Source organism: Dermacentor silvarum, chromosome 10, assembly GCF_013339745.2.
Source record: "Dermacentor silvarum isolate Dsil-2018 chromosome 10, BIME_Dsil_1.4, whole genome shotgun sequence".
Classification (NCBI taxonomy): Eukaryota; Metazoa; Arthropoda; class Arachnida; order Ixodida; family Ixodidae; genus Dermacentor; species Dermacentor silvarum.
The window spans coordinates 132239017-132252514 of NC_051163.1; the positions used below are offsets into that span (position 1 = coordinate 132239017).

At 48.9% G+C, this 13498-nt stretch overlaps 1 protein-coding gene and 1 pseudogene across 1 annotated transcript in view; one reads left to right on the forward strand and one right to left on the reverse strand.

Annotated features, from left to right (window-relative positions):
• Positions 1–1342: 1342 nt before the first annotated feature.
• LOC119432072 (U2 spliceosomal RNA) lies at positions 1343–1522 on the reverse strand (annotated as a pseudogene).
• An 11467-nt stretch (positions 1523–12989) lies between these two features.
• Positions 12990–13498, forward strand: part of LOC125940717 (uncharacterized) — a 59583-nt gene continuing 59074 nt past the window's right edge. Inside the window, exon 1 of the mRNA XM_049657189.1 lies at positions 12990–13198. Coding sequence (XP_049513146.1) covers positions 13076–13198 — 123 coding nt within the window. The 5' untranslated portion in view covers positions 12990–13075. The remainder of the gene's footprint in view (positions 13199–13498) is intronic.

Here is a 13498-nt window from a genome sequence, read left to right on the forward strand (position 1 = left end):
GGACGTGGCCTACGTAGACGCCGCGGAATACAGAGAACGCAAAGGGATGTCCGTAGTAGCGGTAAATATGGACGCGGACGCGAACCCCTCCCGAGCGGCACCGTGACAACGGTTAACCCGAAGTTACAGAGGAAGCCGCCAAAGCATGAGTGGTGGCCGCCACCAAATCGAGAATTATCATAGGCGACTCAAAAATTGCAGCTCATAATTTCGCGAAAAGACGCATCTCGCCAGAGGCACTCAACATTCTAAATAGTAACAGCGACCGTCATCGCGGGACGATCCAAATTATTTGGGCACTCGCGCACTCCTATCTCCCCGGCAACGAGGCGGCTCACAACGTAGCTCGAGGACTTACTCGCCGAGCAAGTAAGCCGGCCCAGCCGGGAAAGAGAGGAGCCCGCATGATCAGCTACAAAGAAATACCCGATTACTATCGGCTGGGAAGGGCCCGGTACCCACTAGCTCATGCCACGCTAACCAGGAAACAGGTGGTGGCCTGGCGCCTCATGCAAACAAACATGTAGCCTAACCCGGTGGCCTGCAGCAGATTCTATCCAAGGCAATATAATGATCAATACAAATTAATGTAAATGTAGGGCGGTTCTTACACATATTCTTTGGGCATGCTCGAAGGCGGCTCCTTTCGAGGGCTGCAAAATTCAAAACCGGCAGCAGTGGGAGACCCTGCTGCTCAGCTCACACCAGCAAGACCAGGTCTGGGCCGTCTAGCTAGCCGAGACAGGCGCTGAGACCCAGGGGATCTCAGCCGTCAGCTAGGCGGAGGGAGGTTGCGTCCGCCCTCGTGATTGCTGGCACCAATAAAAGTTGAATCTCTCTCTTTCTCTCTCACGAAATGGCATTTTTTTTTTGTGTGTTGAGCTGCATTAAAGCCAATGCAGGTTAGAACTTCTTGAAGGCTCTCAAGATGTTGTGAGAATGTTGAAGAAAAAAACTATATCGTCAAGATAACCCTGGCAGGTTCATTTGAGACCATGTAAGACACTGCTCGAATGTGGCAGGCGCGTTGCAGAGCCCGAAAGGCATCACGTTGAATGTGTAGAGCCCGTCCGGTGTGGCAAATGCAGTTTTCTTCTTCTCAGACTCATGCATTGGCATTTTCCATTAGTCAGATTGAAGATTAAGACTGGAGAAGTACTCAGCGCCCTGCACCGAGTCCAACGCGTCATCAGTTCGTAACAGGGGACAAATGTCCTTGCGTGTGATATTTTTGAGGGCGCGGTAGTCGACGGAAAAGCGTACTGAGCCGTCCTTTTTTTTTAGTCTTTTTTACAGCGCAGCTGTAATAGTTAGTTTCCAGCGGATCGATGTCCGTTGACCAAGAACGTGGGCAGATCCTGAAGATAGTACAATACCGAGCCGACCCACGGCGGAGGTAAGCAGGCTTCAAGCACTCCGCCAACTTGCAGAAATAAGAGTAATATCTTGGGTCGAAATACAACCCGTATCAGATAATAAAGCTGATAAGAACAGATACTAGACTTTGACCCGCGTCAGCCATGTCTACGTTCGCACCATACGCCTGTAGGCCATCCCGAGTATTCAATGAGAAAACTTTATTCCATCCACAAGTCTGTTCTTTTGTGGAAGACGAGGGCTCGAAAAAAAGTGAATCTATCCAGTTGAGAAGCTTCAAGCCCCCGTTTACATGCAGTGAGAGCGTGGAAATACAAAATGTTTGTACGCGTTGTATAATGATACGCGTCACGTAGTAGTGACGCTGAAGAAAACAGTCGTAAAACTGTGCATGACGAAACTGTTTCTTTATTGGGCGAACCTGTGCCCACAAAAGCAAGCTACACTCAAAGCACAACGATAGCGGCGAACGCAGTCGGCGATCGTCGAAAATCTGATCAGCGGCGAAGCGCGTCGGCTTTTATACTTTAGTCATCGAAGGTTCCAGATTACTCCCTGATGCCCGCGGGTCTTCCAGAAAGTTCTAGACAATTCGCGTCGGTCATACAATCAGATAACATAAGCGTCGGTGAAAACAGGCAACGGAAAGAAGCATCGATAACGTTCTAGAAACTTCCGATACAGGCGCGTCCTGCGCCGAGCGATAACGTTTAACATTTGTTAGCCGGGGGAAAGCGGCCACCGGTGAAAGATAAACATTTACACGTGTCAATACCCTCCCCTTAAAAATCATCGTCCCGATGCTACAAACACGAAAGCGAAACCAAAATCATGCGTAAAAAAAACAATAACAAAGTAACAAAGTACCTAACGTCGTCAGCGGGCGTAGAAAGGCTTAAGACGCACCACGTGGATGACTTCAGGTCGGGCCCGGCGTCGCTGTGATTGCGAAATGCCGTCTGGCACGACCTCATAGTCCAGTGCGCCAATACGTCGGATGTTGTTATAGGGTCCTAAATAGCAACGTAAGAGTTTCTCGCTAAGTCCTCGTCGGCGTATCGGAGTCCAGACCCAAACACGGTCTCCGGGCTGGTACTCGACGTAGCGTCGTCGTAGATTGTAGTGTCGGCTGTCGGTCCTCTGCTGGTTCTTGATGCGCAGGCGGGCGAGCTGTCGACCTTCTTCGGCACGCTGCAAATAAGTGGCAACGTCGAGATTTTCTTCGTCAGCGACGTCTGGTAGCATGGCGTCAAGTGTCGTTGCCGAGTTCCTTCCGTAGACCAGGTTGAACGGCCCCATGTGCGTCGATTCTTGCACGGCCGTGTTGTATGCGAAGGTCACGTACGGAAGGATGGCATCCCACGTCTTGTGTTCGACGTCGACGTACATTACATTGCCAGCATGTCGGCGATGGTCTTATTTAGGCGCTCGGTGAGGCCATTCGTCTGCGGGTGGTAGGCGGTGGTCCGGCGATGGCTTGTCTGGCTGTAGCGCAGGATGGCTTGAGTTAGTTCAGCCGTAAAGGCCGTACCTCTGTCGGTGATGAGGACTTCTGGGGCACCGTGACGCAGGAGGATGTTCTCAACGAAGAATCGGGCTACCTCGGCGGCACTGCCTTTGGGCAAGGCTTTTGTTTCGGCGTAGCGGGTGAGGTAGTCCGTAGCTACGACGATCCATTTATTCCCGGACGTCGACGTCGGAAAAGGCCCCAGTAAGTCCATCCCGATCTGCTGGAACGGTCGGCGAGGTGGCTCGATCGGCTGTAGAAGTCCGGCTGGCCTTGTCGGCGGTGTTTTGCGTCGCTGACAGTCTCGGCATGTCCTTACGTAATGGGCGACGTCGGCAGAGAGGCGAGGCCAGTAGTATTTTTCTTGAGCGTGCGGGAAAAACCGAGGTGTCCAGCCGTTGGGTCGTCATGGAGAGCTTGCAGAACCTCTGGACGCAATGCTGAGGGTACCAAGAGGAGGTAGTTGGCTCGGAGGGGTGAGAAGTTCTTCTTTAGGAGAATGTCGTTTTGCAAGAAAAACGACGCCAATCCTCGCCTGAACACCTTCGGCACAATGACGGTCTTGCCTTCCAGGTAGTCTACAAGGCTCCTTAGTTCGGGGTCGGCTCGCTGTTGTTCGGCGAATTCGTCGGCACTGATGGGTCCCAAGAAAGTGTCGTCATCCTGGTCGTCTTGTGGCGGTGGTTCTACGGGGGCGCGAGAGAAGCAGTCGGCGTCAGAGTGCTTTCGCCCGGACTTGTAAACGACGGTGATGTCGAATGCTTGAAGTCTAAGACTCCATCGTGCGAGGCGACCTGAAGGATCCTTCAAGTTAGCTAGCCAACACAAGGCGTGGTGGTCGCTCACAATTTTAAAGGGCCTGCCATAGAGGTAGGGACGAAACTTTGATGTAGCCCAGATGATGGCGAGGCACTCCTTTTCTGTTGTGGAATAATTTGCTTCCGCCTTCTATAGCGACCGGCTAGCGTAACTTACAACCCTTTCTAGTCCGTCAGTCCTCTTCACAAGAACGGCGCCGAGTCCTACGCTGCTTGCGTCGGTGTGGACTTCGGTATCGGCGTTTTCGTCGAAATGCGCAAGTCTTGGCGGCGATTGCAGGCGTCGCTTTAGTTCTTCAAATGCTTCGACTTGCGGCGTCTCCCACTTGAACTCGACGTCGGCCTTCGTAAGGTACGTCAGTGGCTCGGCGATCCGTGAAAAGTCCTTGACGAAGCGCCTGTAATAGGCGCACAGTCCAAGAAATCTACGCACTGCTTTCTTGTCGGCCGGCGGAGGAAAGTTGGAGATGGCTGCAGTTTTCTGAGGGTCGGGGCGCACTCCAGACTTGTTGATGACGTGGCCCAAGAACAAGAGCTCCTCATATGCGAAGCGGCACTTTTCTGGCTTTAACGTGAGTCCGGAGGTTTTGATTGCTTGAAGAACTGTTTCAAGGCGCCGCAGGTGTTCTTCGAAGCTTGAGGCAAACACAACAACGTCGTCCAAATAGACGAGGCAAGTCTGCCACTTCAAGCCTGTCAGTACTGTATCCATGACGCGTTGGAAAGTCGCAGGTGCCGAGCAAAGACCAAACGGCATAACCTTGAACTCGAACAGTCCATCTGGTGTTATAAAGGCAGTCTTCTCCCGGTCCCTCTCGTCGACTTCGATTTGCCAGTAGCCGGTTTTGAGGTCCATCGACGAAAAATACTTTGCGTTGTAGAGTCGATCCAAGGCGTCGTCAATCCGTGGGAGGGGGTTTACGTCCTTCTTCGTGATCTTGTTTAGGCGACGATAATCGACGTAGAAACGTAGGGTTCCATCCTTCTTCTTCACTAATACCACGGGGGACGCCCACGGACTCTTGGACGGCTGGATGATGTCGTCGCGTAGCATTTCGTCGACTTGTTGCCTTATGGCTTCGCGTTCGCGCGCCGAAACTCGGTACGGGCTCTGACGGAGTGGGCGGACATTTTCGTCGGTTATGATGCGGTGCTTGGCGACAGGGGTTTGTCGAACTTTTGACGACGACGAGAAGCAGTCCTTGTATTGCAGGAGCAGAGCTTTTAGTTGTTCTTTCTTATGCCTGGGAAGGTTCTGATTGACGTCGAAAGGTGGTTCAGGTATTATAGTCGTCGTTGCAGGTGCACTGGAATCCGTGAAGGCGAAAGCACTGCTGGCTTGTACTATTTCGTCGATGTAGGCGATCGTGGTGCCTTTGTTAATGTGCTTGTATTCGGGGCTGAAGTTCGTGAGCATCACCCTTGCTTTCCCTGCACGCCGCTCAGCTATGCCTCTAGCGACGCAAATTTCGCGGTCGAGCAGTAAGTGATGATCGCCCTCGATGACGCCCTCTATGTCTGCAGGCACTTCGGTACCGACGGAAATCATTACGCTGGAGCGAGGCAGTCTTGTGTGTGAGGTGACTTGTTCTTTAAGCACATTCAAGGCATGGTAACTTATGCTTGTATCCAGTGGTATCGCGTTGTACGTTGAAAGCGTTATCGACTTGGACCTGAAGTCGATGACTGCACCGTGTTGGTTTAGAAAGTCCATGCCTATAGGATGACATCCCTGGAGCAGTGCTGCAGGATTACGAAGCTTGCTGGGTAAGTGCGGTTGTTTACCGTGACTCACGCTGTGCAGATTCCAGCCGGCGTTATTAGGTGGCCTCCCGCTGTCCGGTTATCGGGTCCTTGCCAGGCCGTCTTCACCTTCTTTAACTTGGCGGCGAACGCGCCACTGAAGACGGAATAGTCGGCGCCAGTGTCGACGAGAGCGGTGACGTTATGACCATCGATGAGCACGTCAAAGTCGGTAGACCGTCGTCTAGCATTACGGTTAAGTCGTGGCGTCGGATCACGGCTGCGTCGTCTTGCTCCGCTGCTGCTACGTCGCGTCGGCCGGTCTTCTTGCGGCGGCGAAGTGTTGTCTTCAAGGCTCTTTCCAGGCGGCGTGCTGATATCTCGTCGTGATGATTCGCGAATCTTCTTCGTGGGCGGCGGAGGATCTTCGGCATTGCGTCGTACAGCAACCTCACCTCCATCGGTTGCTGCTTTCAGTATCCCGGATAAGGGATCACGGACCGGCCCCGGGCTGCGCCAATGTATGGTCGGCGCTGCGGCGACAGGTAGCGTCCCGGCGATGGTGAACGCGAAGGACGTCGGGGTCTCCATTGGGTTCCGGCAATGTAGTCGGCGATATCACGTGGCCGATCGCCAAGCTGTGGACGTGGCGCGTTGACGGCGAACCCTCGTAGGCCCATCTCGCGGTATGGGCATCGGCGGTAGACATGGCCGGCTTCCCCACAGTGATAACAGAGCGGGCGGTGGTCGGGGGCGCGCCAAATGTCTGTCTTTCTCGGGTAGCTGCGCTGGGCGACGGGCGGGCGTGCTGGCGGCGGCGGTGGACGACGGAACAGTGGCGTTATGGGGCCCTGGCGCGAGCGTGGACGGGGTCCTTGACGGCGGGCGATGGCGGCATAGGTCACCGCTTCCGGTTGTGGTTGAGGCGATGCCGGAACTTCTGGCACTTCCAGTGAACGCTGAACCTCTTCTTTAACTATGTCAGCGATCGAGCCCACCTGAGGCGGCGACCTTGGACATAACTTCTGTAACTCTTCCCGTACGACCGCTCTGGTCGTCTCTCGCAGGTCGTCGGCGCCTAGCGCTTGAGCTTCGGTGTAGTTGTTCAGGGCACGGCGGTTGTATTGCCTGGCGCGCATTTCAAGCGTCTTCTCGATCGTTGTGGCCTCCGAAGCAAATTCTGCGACAGTCTTGGGCGGGTTGCGCATCAATCCAGCGAAGAGTGGCTCCTTGACACCCTGCATCAAGAACCGAACTTTCTTTTCTTCGAGCATGTCGGGTTCGGCATGGCGGAAGAGGCGAGTAATCTCCTCCGTGAAGATCGCGATGTTCTCGTTCGGCAATTTATTTATTTATACAAAATACCCCTAAAGGCCCTCGCAACCGAGGGTATTACATAGGGGGGGGGGGCACAAATACAACAACAAAGAGAACACATGTGAAACTATACTAACAAGTTAGAATTTCGTTATACAGTCATAACACTATGCAACACTATACAGATTGATAACAGCTGTACAACCTGCAAACAAATTTATTTAAAACACAAAAACAACACGAGAATCATCATAGAAGTAAAAAAAAACGATGCACGTCCAAATAACAATATACACAATGATTACGCTGTAGCACTGGCAGACAATAGATTTAAATATTTATCGTGATCTGTGGTGGTAGCAACACGTGGAGGCAAAGCGTTCCAGTCAGTTATAGTGCGTGGAATGAATGAATGTGCATAGTTAAATGAACGACATGACACGCGCTTGACTTTGAAAGGATGGTCGCGTCTATCAAAAATAGCAGATGGCAAACAAAAAAAGTCGTTATGAAGAGTTGAGTGATGATACAATTTATGAAAAAGTGATAAACGTGCAATTTTACGGCCGAGGGATAGTTCTTGAAAGCCGGCACGTTTCTTCAATGCTGTGATGCTGGTATGACGTGAATAATCAGAATAGATGAAACGAACTGCGCGGTTCTGCAGTGATTCAATGCTATTTATTAGATATGCTTGATGTGGGTCCCAAATTGCCGAAGCATATTCGATTTTAGGCCGGATTAGAGTGGTATAAGCACGTGATCGGAGGTGGGAAGGAGCATGCTTTAGGTTATGTTTTAAAAGACCTAATGACCGATTAACGGATGCAACGGTAAGGTTAATATGATGGTTCCATGTTAAGCCGGAATAAATGTGAACACCGAGATACTTATAAGTGGTTACCAACTCAAGTGGATTATTGTTTAAGGTATATGCGGTTGGAATTCGAGACTTACGGTTAGTGAAAGACATGCATTTTGTTTTGGAAGGGTTAAGTTGCATGAGCCAGGTAGAGCACCATGCTGTTACTGAGTCAATGTCATGTTGTAGGGCAAGGCAATCATCATTAGAATAAATGTTACGGTAAATTACACAATCGTCAGCGAAAAGTCTGATTTGGGACGAAACAGAGTTAGGTAAATCGTTAATGAATATCAGGAAAAGTAAGGGACCAAGTACACTTCCTTGTGGGACGCCAGAATGTACTTGGCTGAAAGAAGAATTATGGTTATTGACAGTGGTAAACTGAAACCTTGAAGAAAGAAAATGTTTTACCCATGCTAAAACAAGAGGGTGAATATTAAGCAGTGCTAACTTTGTTAATAACTGATTGTGAGGTACCCTATCAAAAGCTTTTGAAAAATCTAAAAATATGGAATCGACTTGAATACCAGCATCGACAGATGAATGTAGTTCTTGGATGAATCCAGCAAGTTGCGTTTCGCACGAGTAGCCTTTACGGAAACCATGTTGGTACTTAAAGATGATGTTATGTTCTTCTAAATAGTTAATAACCTGGGAGTGAATCACATGCTCAAGGAGTTTGCAAACTGTGCTGGTTAATGAAATGGGACGATAATTGAGAGGCAAAGAACGATCCCCAGACTTGAAAATCGGCACGACCTTAGCTAACCGCCAGTCGCTTGGAACGAAACCAGATGAAAGAGACTGTGAAAAAATAGCGGACAAGATGCGATGAATACCTTCTGATGAATTCATGAGTATTTTGTTGTTGAAACCTAGGTGATCAGAGGCTGATGAAGTTTTAAGTTTCGTTAGTAAAGATAAGATACCGGTCTCACTAATAATTATTTCGGACATTGAGGTGTTTGAAATATTCATTGTGTTGGGGGCTAGAAAAGCCTCTTCTCTGGTAAAAACTGATGTGAATGCTTTATTGAATACTTCAGCGCATTCCGCTGCAGGAATACTGTCTCCTGCTGCATCGGTTAGGGTTATTTCGGGTTTATGAGAAGGATTGATTGTCTGCCAGAACTTTCGAGGGTTGTTTGTTAACATTGATGGTAGATCGTGTGAGAAGAAATGGCGACGAGTAGATATCAGTGCCGACTGATATTCCTTATCGCAGGCTTTGTAGCGTTGCCAGGAATCGGATTGCCTGTTTAAGTCGGCCTGTGTGTACAGGCGTTTCTTCTTATTGTTAAGGCGACGTAGATGGCTATTAAACCAAGGCGCAGTGTTGGCGCATGGTATGCTAATGATAGGTATGTACTTGTCGACAAGAGCAGCAAGTTTTTTACTGAACAGGTTCCAGTTGGCCTCCACTGAACGTTTTCGAAAATCGTGAAGAAAGTGTTCAGCAAAGACTGCCAACTCGGCGTTTATTTCACCGAAGTTTGCTCGGTTGTAGCACCTGATTTGTTTAGTACGCGTTGATTTTCTGTGAGGCACAAAGTTCACATTTCCGGTGATTATGGAATGATCTGAAAGGCCTTCTAAGTGCGCAATATTAGAGCAAATGTAAGGATTGTTGGTTAGGATAAGATCGAGAACATTGGCTGAAGTGGCGGAACGACGCGTGGGTTCGGAGATAAGTTGCTGCAATGAGAAATCAAGGCAGCACTGAAGGAAAGCCTGAGCTTCTGGATCACTACCTGGGGCTGTTAATGAGGACCAATTAATTACAGGAAAGTTAAAGTCACCTAGTATTAGTAAGCTAGAACTGGGAAAACGTACTGTAAGTTCGCTTAACACAAGACAGAGTTCACTTGAGAATGATGTGGTCATGTTAGGAGGACGGTAAATCACCCCAATAATGGCATCTGTTGGGCCGCATTTCAAACGAACCCACACTGACTCTATGCATGACGTGACATCGATAAGCACAGCAGTTATCTCTTTCTTGATGGCAAGAAGTACACCGCCACCCCTACGGTCCCCGCGGTCACAACGAAATAAGTTAAAAACGGAGTCACAAAGCAAAACGACATTGTCTGGGATCGTGTTGTTTAACCAAGTCTCTGTAAGTGCGATGATAGACGAACCGCATGAATCGATTAGTGAAGAAAGAGCCACATTTTTGGGAAGAACACTTCTTATGTTAGTGTAAAGAAAACAAGTAACCAAATCGTCGCAGCGCTGAGTGCGTGACCGCGAGGGTGATTTGGCAGCTAATTTGAACTCTGGTTTCTAAGAGAACTTCAGCCCTTTCCTTTCGTGCGACACTCGTGATGGTTCTCACTAAGTTCTCACGAAATATGTCCCATGTCACCAGGGTGGTCTCTCTGTTCTCAAACCAGGTCCGAGCAGCGTCATCCAACGAAAAATAGACATGGCGCAGCTTGTCGTCGTCGCTCCATTTGTTGAACGTCGCGGTCCTCTCGTATGTCTCCAGCCAAGTTTCAGGGTCTTCAGCAGATGATCCATGGAAGGTCGGTGGCTCCCGAGGTTGTTGCAGCAGGATGGGGGACGCTGGGGCTGCCATTGGGGTCGTTGACTTGACTTGATCGCTGTGGTCTTCTTGGGTAAGAAGTCCGTACTCCGGGGATTGGTTTTATAGCCTGAGGCTAGCTAGATGCTCCGGGACAACGTTGGTATTCTCTTCAGGGTTCGGGCTTGGATCACGGCTTTTCGGGGGCGTCCGCTGCATGGACACAAAAGCACCTCCACCAGATGTCACGTAGTAGTGACGCTGAAGAAAACAGTCGTAAAACTGTGCATGACGAAACTGTTTCTTTATTGGGCGAACCTGTGCCCACAAAAGCAAGCTACACTCAAAGCACAACGATAGCGGCGAACGCAGTCGGCGATCGTCGAAAATCTGATCAGCGGCGAAGCGCGTCGGCTTTTATACCTGAGTCATCGAAGGTTCCAGATTACTCCCTGATGCCCACGGGTCTTCCAGAAAGTTCTAGACAATTCGCGTCGGTCATACAATCAGACAACATAAGCGTCGGTGAAAACAGGCAACGGAAAGAAGCATCGATAACGTTCTAGAAACTTCCGATACAGGCGCGTCCTGCGCCGAGCGATAACGTTTAACATTTGTTAGCCGGTGGAAAGCGGCCACCGGTGAAAGATAAACATTTATACGTGTCAATAATAAGTCACTAACGCATTCATAGCAATAAATGCATAGTTCCTTGATACAATTTTAACGAAAAAAATTCGGAAGTCTGGAATAAAATTTTGCATAATGCGTAGCTTTCACGCAAAATAATTTCATCAAGAAATTCATACTAGTGTCTTCCAATCTGAGTGTTTTCTGTCTCCTGACGTAATGCTCCACGTAGGCTCCTTGCATCAGTTCTGCTCTTACTGTGAAGTGGGTAGGCTGCGTGTTGTACGGTCTGAAGAAGAACAGCGTGCCTACTAAGAAGGACAGCGTCAACAGAACAGGGAATGGAAAGGCAAAGGAGACCACCGACGATGAGCGGGCCGCGGACGCCAAGCGTAAGCGTGCTACCCGCCAGGGCTGCGAGGCGAAAAACAAAATGCGAACCGTCCATGTGGCCCCGATACCGCAAACTTACATCCTACTCTGTGAATGTGGATTCATCCATTTTCACAGAGTGGAATGGCTCTGTACTTTTTTTTGCGAGCACCACTAAAGAAGACCAGGGTCTTGAGGAAGGGCGTATTACTTTCCGTTGAAGGTTGCTTATCGTTGCTGCACTCCTCTCGTCATTTCTCCCTAGAGCTCGGCTCGGGTGGTCGCATCGCCCCACCATTTGCTGCAATCTCCAATCAAGACCCTTCACCTCCACCACTTCTGAGGAACTTCTTTATTCTCGAAGAACCCGAGCCACGACGACAAACAAGTCGCGGCTCGTGGTGATGATGTTATGTACAGATGAGGAAGTTGAGGTGAAAAGATCGTGCTCACAACATACAGGGTGTCCCAAGACTCCCAACTATCATGCACCAAGATGTAAAAATATACAAATACCGCATAGCTGGACTAAACTAAGGTAATGTTTGCCATCGCTTGGAGATACTCATATTTTATTGCATTCCGCCTAATTACAAATTAGTGTTAATTAATTGAATACCATCTCAAATATTAAAATTATGTGAAAAGTGTCAAGAGGAAATTGCAGAGCTACATGAAAAACTTTCGGTGCAGCTTTCTGTTCTTAAAAACGTGCTACATAAAAGCGTTTTTTCGAGCGTGACAGAAGCCCGCGAATACCCACAAAGTGGCTTGCGCGGCCACTGGCGCGGAAATTTGGCTTGTATTCGAAGAGCTGCGCTAATAACTTAGACTGCCTCTAATTAAATCAAACATTCTGAAACGTTTCATATTGACACAACGATGACGGATAACATGAAGCTCATTTTGTGTGAACTTCAACTAGGCGTACCATTTCGTTCTTTCAATATACTGGGAAAACTTGCGTATAACGCTTACATAATGCTTAACTCTATATACCGCTTAACGAAATATGAAATCGGCACCAGTCTCCTTTGTTCGAGGACAACGGACGAATAATCGATTCGCTTCGGATGACGCATGAAAATATGAATTCTGTGTTCTGTGCATATTTGCAAAGCTCATAATTAGGCCAGAAACGGTAAGCCTTCGGTGCAGACGTTACCGCTAACTCTTCCCGTTTTCACCGAATGTCGACTCGGTGTCACGTGCAGTTCTTCTAGGACACTGAGAAACATGGTGGGTAACAACCGTAGAATGCTTCAGGACACTTCAATAAGGAATTTTATGCAAAGCGCACTTAACTGGCTATTTTTAAACTTGCCGCCACATTACCCTGGCCTCGACTCCCGCGACATGTCTTCTTCTTGCGTTCAGTTATTTATGTGTATTGGGCAATCTTCGGACACGGTTCGTAAAATACGTTTTTAACGCTATGGAACGCTTGTGTAACTAATTTTCTACGAAGGCTGTAATTAAGCTATGCTGTTTAGAGACTATATCGTGCAAAAATGACAGACCAAGAGACTAGTTGGCATTCCATCAAGTGATGCCTAGCGCTATCGGAGCGCACAGAGCGACAGGGAAGACGTATTTCGTCTTTTTTGTTAAAACAAATTAAACCTGGCTTTGTCGGCAATTCCGATGGAAATGAAAAGTGATTTCCTAGCAAGCAAATCGATATTTGTTCTTTCGTACCAGTTGCTTCATTTCCCAAAGAAGCGTCTACTTACGCTTGGCTAGATTTTCTCGACTGTGTAACTGTGAGAGCGCAATTATCACGGCCGGAAATGTCGGACTTACGAGATGGTTCATCTTTACTTCGCAGTAGCATGTTCCGCGCTGCCATCGTCTTAATCCTGAATGCCTGTGCTGCTGTGGGGACGGTGTCTACGATAGTGTACCGTAATGGAACCTTGATGGTGACGATCCAGGAGGCCGAAGCTGGTTCCAAACTGCAGCTAATGCGGCTCCGTCCTGAGGCCACCGGCTGTTCAGACAACGTAGGGGCGACCTTCGTCCTAGAGGAGCAGCCTATTAAGGTGAACCTTCTTCTCGTCTTGCGAGCGCATGATCATTCACTAACGAAATCACCACGACCGCGTACTATTGCACAAACAGAGATGCACACGAGGAGAGTTGCACATACGATGTAATTGCGATAAGCCCGCCAGCTATGATATAATGCGGGTTTATTTTCCTTAGCTATTCTTTCTGTTTGTTGTATTGCAATACACTTCGTGACAGTTACAGCACGGTAGGTCAAAATTGAGGGTATCCAAAACGAACGTCAAATTTTGCGTCACTCAACATGGTTTTTCTAATCAGAGCAGTTTATTAAA